A 14,839-nucleotide genomic window follows, 5' to 3' on the forward strand; every position below is an offset into this window, starting at 1 on the left:
ACACACATTAAAATTAAACGTAAACAATTAGATCTTAAACTAAAAAATATGAACTAACTATTTAACAAGAAGTCTCAGTTATCTCTTGAAAATAAACTGCTTCTCTACAAAGCTATACTTATACCAGTTTGGTCTTACGGAATAGAACTATGGGGCTGCAGTAAACCTTCAAATACGAAGATACTCCAAACATTCCAATCCAAAATTCTCCGTATGATAAGTAAAGCTCCATGGTATGTATCCAACCAGACACTTCACAATGATCTGGACATCCCACTAATCAAGGACTTAACAAGACAATACCTACAAAAACTTTAACTTGAACTTGACTGGCATTCCATTTTTATATTTTTCCTGACATTACATCAAAACTGCCTATACTGTCAATATGTAAATCATAACAACTATAGGATAACATCTACTTTTATTGTTGTTATATTCTAACAAATTTTAATAGTTGTTTCTACAAACGTGTTAAAAATGCAATAATACAGTTTAAATTAAATTTTAAAAAACCTTTTAAACGACCTTCTTCAAATTGCGCAAGTTGTACTATTAATATTAATGTTAATAAATGAAATATTGTCCTTTTCATGATCATTTTTCAGTGCGTCACAAATGATAGGAAAAAGGGTAAGTCCGTGATAATACACATTTATGACATTTATTCTAACATGACATTTTAGTTAAATCTGACAGTTGTCACATTTTATTTTCAATTTAGAATAAAAACAAATCAAATGTGTTTCTTGCATTTATAAAATGGTATTTTCTTTGATTTGTATAGTCTTATAAATTGTACAGATTATATTTGTAATATTATTATCTAATAAAAAAAATTATTTTTTTTAATTATGGCGCCATCTATCGACAACTAGAATAATCACAGAACTAGAAGTAATCACCGACGTGCCTTTTTTTCTGTCACATACAATTTAATGCGTTAGAAAGAAATTGAAAAACTGTGACGCACTGAAAGATGATCATGAGAAAAAGAATAAGTATTTTGACGTTTCACAATTTGACAATTCACTTTTAACTGCAGTGCCTTAAAAATTTTAAAGTTCTATTGCCCTAAAGTAGCATTTTTAACGCTCCTATGGAGTGCTAAAAATTGCATTTTTAACACGGTTGTAGAAAAGATTTATTAAGAATTCTTTATAAAGAGTACACAGGGTGTTTCAATAATAATTGTCCATATAGTAACTGGAGAAACCTTAGCACAAAATACGAAGATTTAACCTAAAACACCCTTACTGAGTTACAGGGTGTTTTATCTAAAAAATTTAAAAATAATTTTTGCTCAGCATTTTCAAACTATTCGACGCATCCATTTCATACTTGGCGGAAAGTGCGACTACTAAAGACACCCTACTAAATTATGATAAACAAACGTTTCTAGCTACTATTAGAAGCGTACGACAAGGGATGGTAAATGGTTGACCCTTCTCAAATTCTACGCCACTGAAGAAATTACAATTTTAGTACCATTTTTAGATTCTCCAATACTTTCTACGTAAATAATATACTCTTAATTTATAACGATAAAGTCCTTAGTTTTCGAGATATTTGAAGTTAAATATGAAATGGCACAGTTATTGTGATTAATTTATGATATATTATGGTTCATATGATTAAAATTTAAAAAATATTTGTACCCAGTACTTTAAAACTTATTGGCGCATCCTTGTCATACTTGGCAGAAAGTGTAGGTAATGTACACTCTACTAAATTAAGATAAATAAACGTTTCTAGCTACTACCAGAGGCGTACGACAGGGGATAGTGGCTGGTTGACCCTTTCCAAATTTAACGTCACTGACGAAATTGCTATTTTAGTTTATTTTTTTGATTTTGCAATACTTTTTATATAAATAATATATTCTTTATTCGTAACGATAAAATGATTAGTTTTCGAGATATTTGAAATTAAAAATGAAGCGACACAATACATTAATCAAAATAGCCGTATCGTTTCATTTTTAACTTCAAATATCTCGAAAACTAATGAATTTATCGTTACAAATGAAGAGTATATTATTTTCATAGAAAGTACTGGAGAATCCAAAAATTGAACTAAAATAGCAATTTCGCCAGTGGCGTAGAATTTGGAAATGGTCAACCATTCACTTTTCCCCGTCGTACGCCTCTGGTAATATCCAGAAACGATTGTTTAACATAATATAGTAGTTTGTACAGTACTTATACTTCCTGCCAAGTATGAAAAGGATACCTTGAAAAGTTTTAAAATGCTAAGCAAAAATAATTTTTAAATTTTTAGATAAAACACTTAGTAAGGAACCATATTTTATTTAAGTGTTTTAGGTTAAATCTTCGTATTTTGTGGTTTCTCTAGTAACTATATGGACAATTAATAATGCAACACCCTGTATATGTATTTATCAAAAAATCCTTAAAGGGCTACATCTAAATCACAGAACGATTTCGATCTAAAAAGATCATCATTAGTGCTGATACAGGCTAATTACATACTGAGCCACCAAGAATACATACATGGGTAAAAACCCTTTAAATTTTTTAAAAATATGTTATATTACTATTAATAAATTCAAATGATAGATAAAAATTAATATAGTTACCCTTTGGCATCATATGACTCTCCAAGGAGGTTCCCCAACTGGGAACTTGACTCAAGGATATATCCTTACATTACGAACGGTGGATATGTAATGTAAGGACATATTATATCCTTCAGACAAGCAACCCATATGCCTTGTAAGGATCCATACGATATCAAAGTTAATTTTATCCATCGCATGGATTTATTAATAATAATGGATATAATAATATATTTTTAAATCATTTAAAGCGTTTATACCGATGTATTTTTGGTGGCTCAGCATGTGATTAGCCTGTATCACCACTGATGATGATATTTTAAGATCGAAAACGTTCTGTGATTTACATGTAGCACTTTGAGGGTTTTCAATATTTTTTTTTGTAATGAACGGTATACAGCCAGGTATTTTTCCTTGTGGATTTTGTAAAAATGTTTTATCATTCTTATGTTATATACAATACTTACAGGAATATCTGAATTTATCGTTGAGTTGCGATCATTCATAGCAACAATGGCTACTGGTAGACTGTTCCGTGAATAGTAGGCAGCAAATATTAGAAAACATATGTTAAGGACCTGCCAATGACGTTTTCCTATTTTATTAACTAAAAATAGAAGAATTATGAAAAATAAGACAACTTTAGTAATTATTATTTAGGCTATTTTTAAGATAATTTTGTTTTTTTTTTCTCCACTACTCTACTGAAATATAACAATTCATAGGAAAAATAAGATAAGATTCCTAAAGATGAAGTATGTTTTCAGTATTTTTTATCAAGAAACGATTTATGTTATTAATATGTTTTAAATTTATTTATTTATATATTTTGTTAAATAAGAAATTATAGAAATTCTATATTATTCGACTTATCAATCAGACTTCCTGACGTATTTGTTGTTGATCAATTTTACATTAATAGTTAAATTTAACAGATTGTTTAATTGATCGATGATTTTTCGTTTTTTTATTAAAATTTTTTTACAATTTTCTCTGGATTACTATTTTCAATTATTTTCTATTTTTGAACTCTCATGTTATTTATCTAAATATTTTTATTTTGTACTTCATTGCTTGCTACAAAAACATCAATTACTAAATTAATTGTTTTCTCCTTTCTAATTTCTTTCATTAAATATTTGTTATTTGATGGTGTCTGCTTACCATACTTAGTTTAAATTTAAGTCGCAGATAATATTGGAATTTGCCGTTGTTTTGTTTATTTGACAAAATTTCTTTAGTTTAGGAGGTCATGGTAAATTTATTATTATATTTGTCACGCATATTATAAATAAATAATTCAACACTATTTTTTAATTTTTAATTTAAACAAAATTTTTCTTGATCATCACACACGGCATTTCTATCAAAAGTTTTTAGAGTAGATAATATTATAAAAAATATATTTCTTGTGTTTGTAAAGATGACACATTTTATACACAGGCTTTATCACAATGAAGTTAGATAACTTCACTTAAATGCGTGCATATATACACAGTATGGACTATGTGTAAAAGGTTTCGAGATGTGACTTACCCATTGGCAATACTTTCCACTGAATAGGTCTGTAATAGGCCAATAAGATAGGTCAGAAAATTTATATGTAGTAACAAAAACCAATACATGTGAATCAATGCCAGAAATACTTGCTATTTTTTAATAACAACTCGCAGTTGAAAATGGGGATAATTTTACATACATTGGAAGTACAGTGGAACCCCGATATGTCGGCCTCAATAACCCGGAAGTCCGGCTAACCCGGACCGATTTTCATCAGATAAAACAAAATTTTTTTCACTTTGACTAAGTTTTTTTAAAAAGAAATAAACAATACTGTATATAAAATTAACATGAAGTAAAACTCCCTAGTGTAGTTGGTATATTTATTAAAAATTCTAAAAAATTTTTAAAAATCCAAACGGATTACGTTCAAAACGTTTTCGACTTATCAGTCCATCATCAGTGAACTCTCTGTCCTTGCTAAATAGCCACAATGCCAAACACTGGTCAATATGTATGTTCTAACTTCATGGTGAAATTTGTTAAACAATTTGGCTTACATTGGATGCCAACGGATTAGTACTAGGTACATGATGCTCTACTCCATTAATTAAGAGATTTTTTTTATTATGAATAGGTCTACTTTGAACTACGTTTAGTCTGTCAATCTAAGCACTACAGTAAGCTTAATTACATCAATTGTAAACTAAAGGTAACATATGATTCTCTACTTGATACTTTAGGTTATATTAACATCAATTTTTTAATGTCAGACATTCAGGATAAGGTTGATCACTCTCGCTCAGTTAAATTCAATACAGTCAATAATAAATTACAACGTTTGGTTAACTTAAAGGTTAGATCTGATCAACAAAAAACTTTAAACAAGAATAAGTTCTCCAATTTTCGATTCCATCATTGACAGACTAAACGTAGTTCAATGTAGACCTATTCATAATAAACAAATCTCTTAACTAATGGAGTAGAACATCATGTACCTAGTACTAATCCGTCGGCATCCAATGTAAGCCAAATTGTTTAACAAATTTCACCATGTATTTAGAACATACATCTTGATCAGTGTTTGGCATTGTGGCTATTTAGCAAGGACAGAGAGTTCACTGATGATGGACTGATAAGTCCGAAAACGTTTTGAACGTAATCCGTTTGGATTTTTAAAATTTTTTTAGAATTTTTATTAAATATACCAACTACACTAGGGAGTTTTACTTCATGTTAATTTTATTTAACTAGATGGTATACAGCCAACCTTCGGGTATTATCCCGTTTTATTTTTAATACTGTATATGTTACCGGCCAAACCAGATTTCAGGATAAAGTAGTTTGACCTAGGCCAAACTAGCTTATCCTAAACACGATAGGATAAACTAGTACGGTCTAGTATAAACATTATAGTATACCTGCAAACTATAAATAAATAGATATTTAAACTAAATAAAATACTCTTCTCTGTAATACAATCATACTATAAAAAATAATGAGTATTTTTTTTATAAAAGCAATAGTCATTATACAGGGTGAGTCACCACTAACGGGACGGAAGATTACAGCGAAATGGTAAAAGATTTCAAAAAAATTTAAATTGAATAAAAAGAGACTAAGTTTTCACCCTAATGGCATATAAAACAACATAATGCTATTCTACATCCCACCAGAATGAAAACAATGGGAACCTTCTCTGGTTACACCTCCGAGGCTTCTACAATTTGCAAGCCATACGGATGCTGAGACTAAGGAAGATGAGGGAATTCTACAATTTACAATTCACGTCCCATCTGCTCAGCGCGGTAAATTTCCAACGAGAATGGTTCCCTTCATACTCCACACAGACTAAATGTAAATATTTACCACACAGAGTGTAATCATTTTTAAATTGAATAGTTTGTAAGTTGATAAAAGCTATATTTTAAAATTATTTTGAAATATACAGGGTGTCCCAATAAATGGAGGCGTATCAAAGTTATATTTTTTCTTATGGAACACCCTGTATTTTATTGCATATTTAATTGTCCGCAAAAAAATAAGGTATAGTTTCATAAGGCCTCCCTATACCTATGTACAGAGTGTTCTGAGTTATGTTGACTTTTCTTAAAATGTAAAGTTTTAAAAGAAGGCTTATTCTCAAGTTATTTAAGAAATTATAAAAACATTACTTTTACATCTAAATAGTTGGATATTGGTTGAATGTATTCCATGATTAATTATTACACATTTGTCTACAGGGTGTTCAAAATTTACAGTTTTATTATTGGAGTATTCAATGTGTCATATAATGCTTATTTTAAATGGAACACCATGTATATTAATAAATAATTATACTAAACAAATTTACCTCTTTCGAATGGTATATGGATGTCCTATAACTAGGTGTCATAGTTTTTGCGTAATTTACAATTATTTAAATTCTTAATCTGTAAATCGATTTTAAAACAAAAGATATAGTTAATTAATGTCATTGTATGACATTGCCAGTTTATAACAGTACGGCCTGGTAATTATCAAAACTATAAACATCCGTGTGTAATATTCAAATTTTTTTTTAACTTAAAAATGACTTTTACATTCAAATTTAATTGTTCCTAAAAATGAATAATCACGCAATCAATGAAAGAGTAGACATGCTACTTTGCACTGGGGAATATTTTTAAAATTGTCTCTGAGTAGTATCCTGATAGAAAAATGACGTTTTTGAGAGATTTCTCGATAGATTCCGTGCTACTGGTAATGTTGCATAGGTACGATAAGTTAAATAAAAATGAACCATTTATTTTTAATGACGTCAACGAACTTGATGTCCTGCTTTCTGTTACGGAAAACCCAAATACTAGCACGTGAAAAATTTCGAGTCAATTGGAAATCAGTAAAACGAGTATATGTAGAATACATAAGAAAAACCACTATCATCAGTATAAAACTCAACTACACCAGCATTAGACAGAACAGGAACGTTTACCTTTTCGTTTATAGACTTAAGAATTTGGAGAAGGTCCTGATTTTGATTAATTATTTATATGGTCCTGATTTTTTTTAAGAATGTATTGTGTACAGACGAATCTATCTACTTTTCATAATAATCGTCTAGTTAATAGACATAGCTTTCATTTTATTATGGTACAGTAAACAAACATTTTACTGTTGATCACCAACACCGATGTGTTGGTGAAGTGTTAATGTTTGGGGCAGTATTCTGAGCGAATACGTTATCTACCCATATTTTTTTGACGAAAATCTGAATGGAGCAACTTTTTTAAATTTCTTAAAACAAGTTTTTTGGATCCATCTTAAAACCTTCAACTTAGCGTGCGAACAAACATGTGGCTCCAATTGGACGACAGAGTTCCAGCTTATTTTTGACGTGATGTAAGATTAACCTCAACATAAAATTTAGAAATAAATGGATAGATAGATTCGGTCCATACCTATATTTGGCCACCTAGGTCACCAGGATTGACCAAGATGAATTTTTTTAAGTGGGGTTATATTAAAAATATTGTAAATGCCACACTTCCTACTCTACTACTTCAGATGATATTTTTTATGAAATTAAGAATTTCGAATGCTTCTGCGTCTATAACACCAGCTATGTTAAATAATGTAAACAAATCATTTAAAATCGCTTGTTGTATAAACATTTTGAACATGTATTACACAACTGATAATTTTTTACTTATACTAAGTTGTGGTTCATTTTGTATTATTTATGCATTTGTTTTATTAAGATTCTATATGTTTCGTTATGTATTTAGTTATTTTTAATAACGAAAAAATTTATTTTACAAATCAGCAAATAAACATATACCTACATATTTATTTACAACTACACTCATAACAACTATGCCAAGATGATGGGTTTAAAAATCGAGAGTGACTATAAATATTTTTAAAATCGATGTACCGTTTAAGAAAATTGTAAATTACGCAAAAACTATGCCTCCTTGTTATAGAACATATATATACCATTAGAAAGAGAAACCTGCGTTTAGTATAATCATTGATTCATATACATGGTGTTCTAATAAAATAACCATCATATTATGCTACATTGAATAATCCAATAATGAAACTGTAAGTTTTGAACACCCTGTAAATAAATGTGTAATAATCAATCATGGAATGCATTACTTATAAGATAATTACCAGATCGTATTGTCATAAAATGACAATGTCATACAATGACATTAATTAACTTCATCTTTTGTTTTAAAATCGATTTACGGATTAATAACTTATATAATTGTAAATTACACAAGAACTATGAGACCTAGGTATAGGACATCCATATACCATTCGAAAGAGGTAAATTTGTTAAGTATAATTATTTATTAATATACATAATGTTCCATTTAAAATAAGCATCATATGACACATTGAATACTTCAATAATGAAACTGTAAATTTTGAACACCCTCTAGATAAATGTGTAATAATTAATCATGGATTACATTTAACCAATATCCAACAATTTATATGTAAAAGTAATATTTTTATAATTTCTTAAATAACTTGAGAATAAGCCTTCTTTTAAAACTTTACATTTTAAGAAAAGCCAGCATAACTCAGAACACTCTGTACATAGGTATAGGGAAGCCTTATGAAACTATACCTTATTTTTTGGGTACAATTAAAAAATGCAATAAAATACAGGGTATTCGATAAGAAAAATATAACTTTGATACGCCGCCATTTATTGGGACACATTGTATATTTCAAATTAATTTTAAAATGTAACTTTTATCAACTTACAAACTATTCATTTAAAATTTTTTTCAAATTTTTTACCATTTCGCTGTAATCTTCCGTCCCGTTAGTGGTGACTCACCCTGTATATGTGCCTTAATTGTAAAAATTATTATTTATTTTTACAGCAAGTGCTTTGCTGTCACTTAGAATTGCGAAGTATCATTGCCTTCTTGCACTTCCAACTGTTTGTGAAACACGTTTTTTTTTCAGGTGCATTGGATAATTTTTTTTCAAATTAGAATTCGTCATTTGCCACCAAACTTTTTGAGAGCAAGCACATATTATAAACTACGGCTCTAAAATATCGTTAAAGGTTGCAGCTAGGAGACATTAACTTGGATCAGGACAAGATTTTGTCAAACGCAGCTGTAACAAAAACGGTTCCACAAACAGATACAAGTGCAAGAAGGCAATGATACTCCGCAATTATAAGTGCCACCAAAGCACTACATGGGAAAATAAATCATAATTTTTATAATTAAGCTATAAGAATTGTTGCCTTTATAAAAAAACATTGATTATTTTGTATAATATAATTGTATCACCAATGATCCATTAGTTTTAACGACGAATCATTCTTGTTTTAATAAAAAAAATTATATTCCAATTACAGAGTATTTTATTCAGTTTATCTATTTATTTTGGCTTTGTAGATATATTATAATGTTCACACTAGGCCGTACTAGTTTATCCTATCGCGTTTAGAACAAACTAGTTAGGCCTAGGCCGCGTTCCGACCGAGTTCAGGACAAACTAGTTTTGCCTAGGCCGAACTAGTTTATCCTAACGCGTTCATGACAAACTAGTTTGGCCTAGGCCAAAATCCTGAAATCTGGTTTGGCCGGTAACATATACAACTATACGTAATTTAGATGTACTGTGCATATATAGGGTGAGGCAGATAACTGGCCTATTAGAAATATCTCGAGAACTAAAGGCAACAGAATCATGAAAATTGGAATATAAGGGTTTTGAGGGATGACCTACTAAATGAAAATATTTTCATCTCTTTGCAACTTCCGTTTATACCGGAAGTTGCTTATAACTTGGGTTTTTTAAATGGAACACCCTATATATTTTTACATATTTGAATTCTCCTTAATATTTTCTTTCTTAAAATATAAGATATTGTAATATTATACATGGTATTTTAAAAGATATTTACGTTTTTTTATTAATTTCATAGCAATATTCACACCCTGTAGAATTATAATAGTTTGACATTAAAAACTCTGCTTACGTTCATGTGATTTTTAATATAGTATATTATTGTTAAGAATCATTAGTATAGCTAATTTTGAAATTTTAGTATACAGGGTTGGTCGAAACTCGGAATGAATATTTTCTGAGTTTTCTTAAATAGAACACCCTGTATTGCAGTGAAATGATATTTCATAGTGATTTTTTATTTTATAAGTATTCCCTATACCTAACTGCTTTAATTTGTGAGTTATTGGTGATTAAAACTAAACATTAATTTCAACAAAAAATACGTAAAATTTTATTAGGTTGGCCGTGAAAATATTCAATCACAAATAATTTTTCATAAATAAATACGTATTAATCCAGACTGATCCTTAAAATTACCAATAATGGTTTAGATATAAAAATACCTACGTAGTTAAGATTGTTGGTGCGACTAACAATTAAGCACAAATTAAAGCAGTTAGGTATAGGGAATGCTTAAGAAATAAAAAAGTACCATAAAATATCACTCCATTACAATACTAAAATATAGGGTGTTCCATTTAAGAAAACTCAGAAAATACTCATTCCGAGTTTCGACCAACCCTGTATACTAGAATTAATAATTTAGCTATATTAATGATTCTTAATAATAGTAGACTATATTAAAAATCATTTGAACGTAAGTAAAGTTTTAGTTGTCAAACTACTACAATTCTACAGGGTGTGAATAGTGCTACGAAATTAATAAAAAAACGTAATTATCTTTTAAAATACCATGTATAACATTACAAATCCTCATATTTTAAGAAAGAATACATCGAAGAGAATCCAAAAATGTAAAAATATACAGGGTGTCCCATTAAAAAAACGAAGTTATGAGCAACTTCCGGTATAACCGTAAGTTGCAAACAGATGAAAATATTTTCATTTAATAGATCATCCTTCAAAACCCCATAATTAAAATTTTCATGATTCTGTTGCCTTTAGTTCTCGAGATATTTCTAATAGGCCAGTTATCTGCCTCACCCTGTATATTTCATGATTTTGCCATTATAATGGAGTTTATCTGTAAGTATACCGTGTTTTATTAATTTTTACCATATTCTCCGGCTAACCCGGATTTTCGATAAGCCGGATCGGCCGAGGTCCCGATTATCCGACTTATCGAGGTTCCACTGTATTATAATAGACAAAAACCTTTGATGTGCTACACCTGACCGAACATACGGTCATAGAGAATGAAATAAAGTCCAGAAAGTAAGCTTGGATCGTCCACACGTCCACACACTTCGTAAAAATAGTCACTGAATTGCAAAGACTGTCCTAGAGAGGAATCCCCAAAGAAAAAGAAAGGAAGCTTAACACAAACTTAGCCAACATCATTTAAGGACGAGATGAGCGGTCAAGGAATCTCCTATAATAAGGTGAAGACTTTAACACAAAACAGGACTTGGTGGCACGTTTTCACTGGATCTCTATGCTCCACATTATATGGAGTTCAAGAGCCTTATTCATATACAGTTTTTAAAGCTACGGAATTGTAGTCTCGACTTTGAATAAAAAAAACCAGAAAAATAATTAATATTAACATATTTACCTTTAGCTACATTTTCTACATTATCACTTAATAATTCAGTTGAATGATCAACTTGTTTTTCCTCGTCCATAGCTTTTCCTGAGAGGCTTGTGAGCATGACTCCTCTTTTGTCATTTTTCATAGTAATTTTTAAGTACTTTTTTTATTTTCACCTAAAACATCCTAAACAAAATGAATGATTACATATTGTATTTACATTAATTGATTAAGTATTATTAAGGTATTATATTAAGGTTCTTCTATTAGATTTAAGATCTCTTTCAGATCTTTTGTCGTGGTGTACAATGTTGAACTGGCCGACATCTTTTTAATTTCTGAATAAATTTTAGTTATTTAACACAACGACGCGACGGTCTTAATACAAAAGGACAATAGAAAAAATATTTTCTGATACACTAAAGAACCACTCTATTTTTTTTTCGTAATAATATGTATCCACATACTACGAAACTAAATAACACTACATTAAGAACCCAATAAATAAACCCACGTAAGCATAATATAGTCCAAGTTATGAAGCTTAAAATAGGACAAAACCTCGCCATTTTTACAGAATAGATCGATTTGCTTCAAAATTTGAGAATAAGTAGTGGGTAGTCCAAGGATCAAAATCTATATGATGCCGAAAGGCGCTTTTACCATAGGGGTGGATGTCACCCTATCTGAGGGGTGGACATTTTTTAATATATTTTGACCACAAAAGTTGGTGAAAACGTGCATTCTAAGCAAAAAACTTTCTATACATTTTTTTGATAGAATTAATAGTTTTTGATTTATTTGCTATCGACAGTGTTAGTTTTATATCGGGAAAAATCAATGTTCTTAATAAGTTTTCTGCTAATAACTCCAAAAGTTTTCGTTTTATCAAAACAACTTTTTTAACAAAAATGTACCTTTTAAAAAAATTAACAAAACTGTTTTTTAAATTTTTTTTAAGACCAATAGTAATCGAGCTATACTTTATTATATGTTAGCTCTTCTTCGTCAAATGTTAAATATTGCAGTTTCAAAGTCAAAAGACGGAAGAACTATGCATTTTTCGAGGATAACTTGTTGAAACTAATTTAAAGAATTTAAAAATATCTTAAAAAATAAAAAAGGTACGGTTAAAAATCAATATATTTTTTTTGAAAAAGAAAAAAAGAAGAGAAATCCAATTGGAAGGATAATAATGTAAGTTAGCGGTGTTTTTAGTCATTGGCCTTATTCATTCTTCTTTATTTATGTATTATTAATAGATTCTAGAAGTTTGACTGGCTTAGAAAAATTAGTTTTTAAAAAACTGGAGTTAAAAGCCAATAACGAATGTTTGTAGTTTGGTAAAAAATGCCATTTTCTTCAGAATAGAAACATTACCATCAGAGATACGAAAAATGTTTAAATATGAAATTGTCGGTTATTTAATTCCCAAGAACTTGGTTTAAAACAAGTTTTTCTACGGCAAAAATTGAGTGAATCGTAAATGAGTATTATGGAAAAACATTGATTTTTTCGATAGCACATTGATTTTTGATATAAAACTAACACTTTCGATAGCGAATAAATCGAAAACTATTAATTTTATCAAAAAATTGTATATAACATTTTTTGCTTAGAATGAATGTTTTTATCAACCTTTGCGGTTAAAATATAATAAAAAATTTCCACCCCCGACATGAGGTAGCAACCACCCCCATGGTAAAAGCGCCTTTAGGCATCATATAGTTTTTGATCCTTGAACTATCCACTACTTATTCTCAAATTTTCAAGCAAATCGGTCCATTCTGTAAAAATTGCGAGGTGAAAAGCTTCGGTTCCTGGACTAATACCTGAATTTAGTAGTTTGAGTGTTACTAAATTATCATGTATTAAAATTTATTGGAAGGTTTTTATTTTTAAAATAATTACTAAAAATAAAAATAACTCATTAATTTTTGCTTAGTCAAACATTTAAAGTGGTTTCCTTGTACTAATTTTAAATCTAAATATTCGATATATCACGTGTTCTATCATAAGACCAAATGATGACCCCACAAGACCTCCAGATGACATTACCAGAAGTGCGCTGAGTTGGAATCTTCAAGGCCGAAGGAGAGTAGACAGACACAAAAAACTTGAAAAAGGGCAGTACTGCAGAAGGGGAAAGAAATGGGAAAATCCTGGCTTGAATAATACACTTAATGCCCCCAAACGAGAAGGGGCCAACTGCTACAAAAAGAAAATATGATTCACAAAGAAGCCAAAACTAAATCCACGTTAAAAAGTGACTTTCCAGATAATTATGGCATTAATGTACATCTTATTTGGGTTGGGTCCATGGAGATCTTGATATTTATTAATATTTGTTTTGAAGAAATATAAACGAAAAAAGATTTATTGCGAATTTTAACAACCGTAGCTATAAAAAAGATCAAAATACAAGTTAGATTGGCATGGGCAGCATTTGGCAAATAAAGCGACATCCTTAAAAAAGATATCCACAACATCTTAAGCCCAATTTATATAATCAACGTGTACTCCCTGTTCTTATTTATGGTTCCCAATCGTGGACGTTTACAAAAGCAAACAAGGACAAAATCATAAAAACGCAAAGAGCAGTGGAAAGGTAAATGTTGCACATAAGACTAATGGATAAAAAGAGGAACGAGTGGATAAGAGAGAAAACCAAAGTTAGGGATGTTAGACAAGAAGTTGCAAAATTGAAATGGAGATTTGCCCGTCACACTATAAGACAAAAAGAAGACCGATGGAACAAATTTTTTATAAGTTGGAGACCGTGGGAATATAAAAGGAGCGGAGAAATTGCGCATTGAGAAAAGTTGAAAATTCCTGTCTTTATACAGACAATTTTTTATTGTAATTATTGTAATTAATTTAGCAGATAATAGTGATAATTACACTGACCTCAGTCATTGATATTTCCTTATAGCTGTATTATACTTTTGTAAATAAATAATAATTAATTATTATTTAATGCATATTCCATAATATGATCATATTTCTCCAATTTTGTATGTATATTAGCCTAATTCTTTTTGTTAAACATTTCTGTTGGTTTTATAACTCTATGTTTCTATATGACTAGGAATACCTCAAATAAATTTAGTGAGGTTCTCGGGCTTAGCACCAGCATGCTTTTTGTAGTGAGTCAAGCCCAAAAGAACAGATCTTCGAAACACGAAGTCTTCCAGAATTATAGCCATGATATTTTATTGGGTGACATGTTATAACTGTGT

At 29.7% G+C, this 14,839-nt stretch overlaps 1 protein-coding gene across 3 annotated transcripts in view; it reads right to left on the minus strand.

The window, feature by feature from the left end:
* LOC114325709 (putative inorganic phosphate cotransporter) overlaps nucleotides 1-14,839 on the minus strand; it is a 70,898-nt gene that overhangs the window by 39,584 nt on the left and 16,475 nt on the right. For all 3 annotated transcript variants that reach the window (XM_050656326.1, XM_050656325.1, XM_050656324.1), the window contains exons 2-3: nucleotides 11,625-11,786; nucleotides 3,046-3,185 (exon numbers count right to left, since the gene is read on the minus strand). In XM_050656326.1, the coding sequence (XP_050512283.1) occupies nucleotides 3,046-3,185; nucleotides 11,625-11,745 (261 nt within the window). In that variant the 5' untranslated portion in view covers nucleotides 11,746-11,786. The remainder of the gene's footprint in view (nucleotides 1-3,045; nucleotides 3,186-11,624; nucleotides 11,787-14,839) is intronic.

Source organism: Diabrotica virgifera, chromosome 7 (genome assembly GCF_917563875.1).
Source record: "Diabrotica virgifera virgifera chromosome 7, PGI_DIABVI_V3a".
Taxonomy (NCBI): domain Eukaryota; kingdom Metazoa; phylum Arthropoda; class Insecta; order Coleoptera; family Chrysomelidae; genus Diabrotica; species Diabrotica virgifera.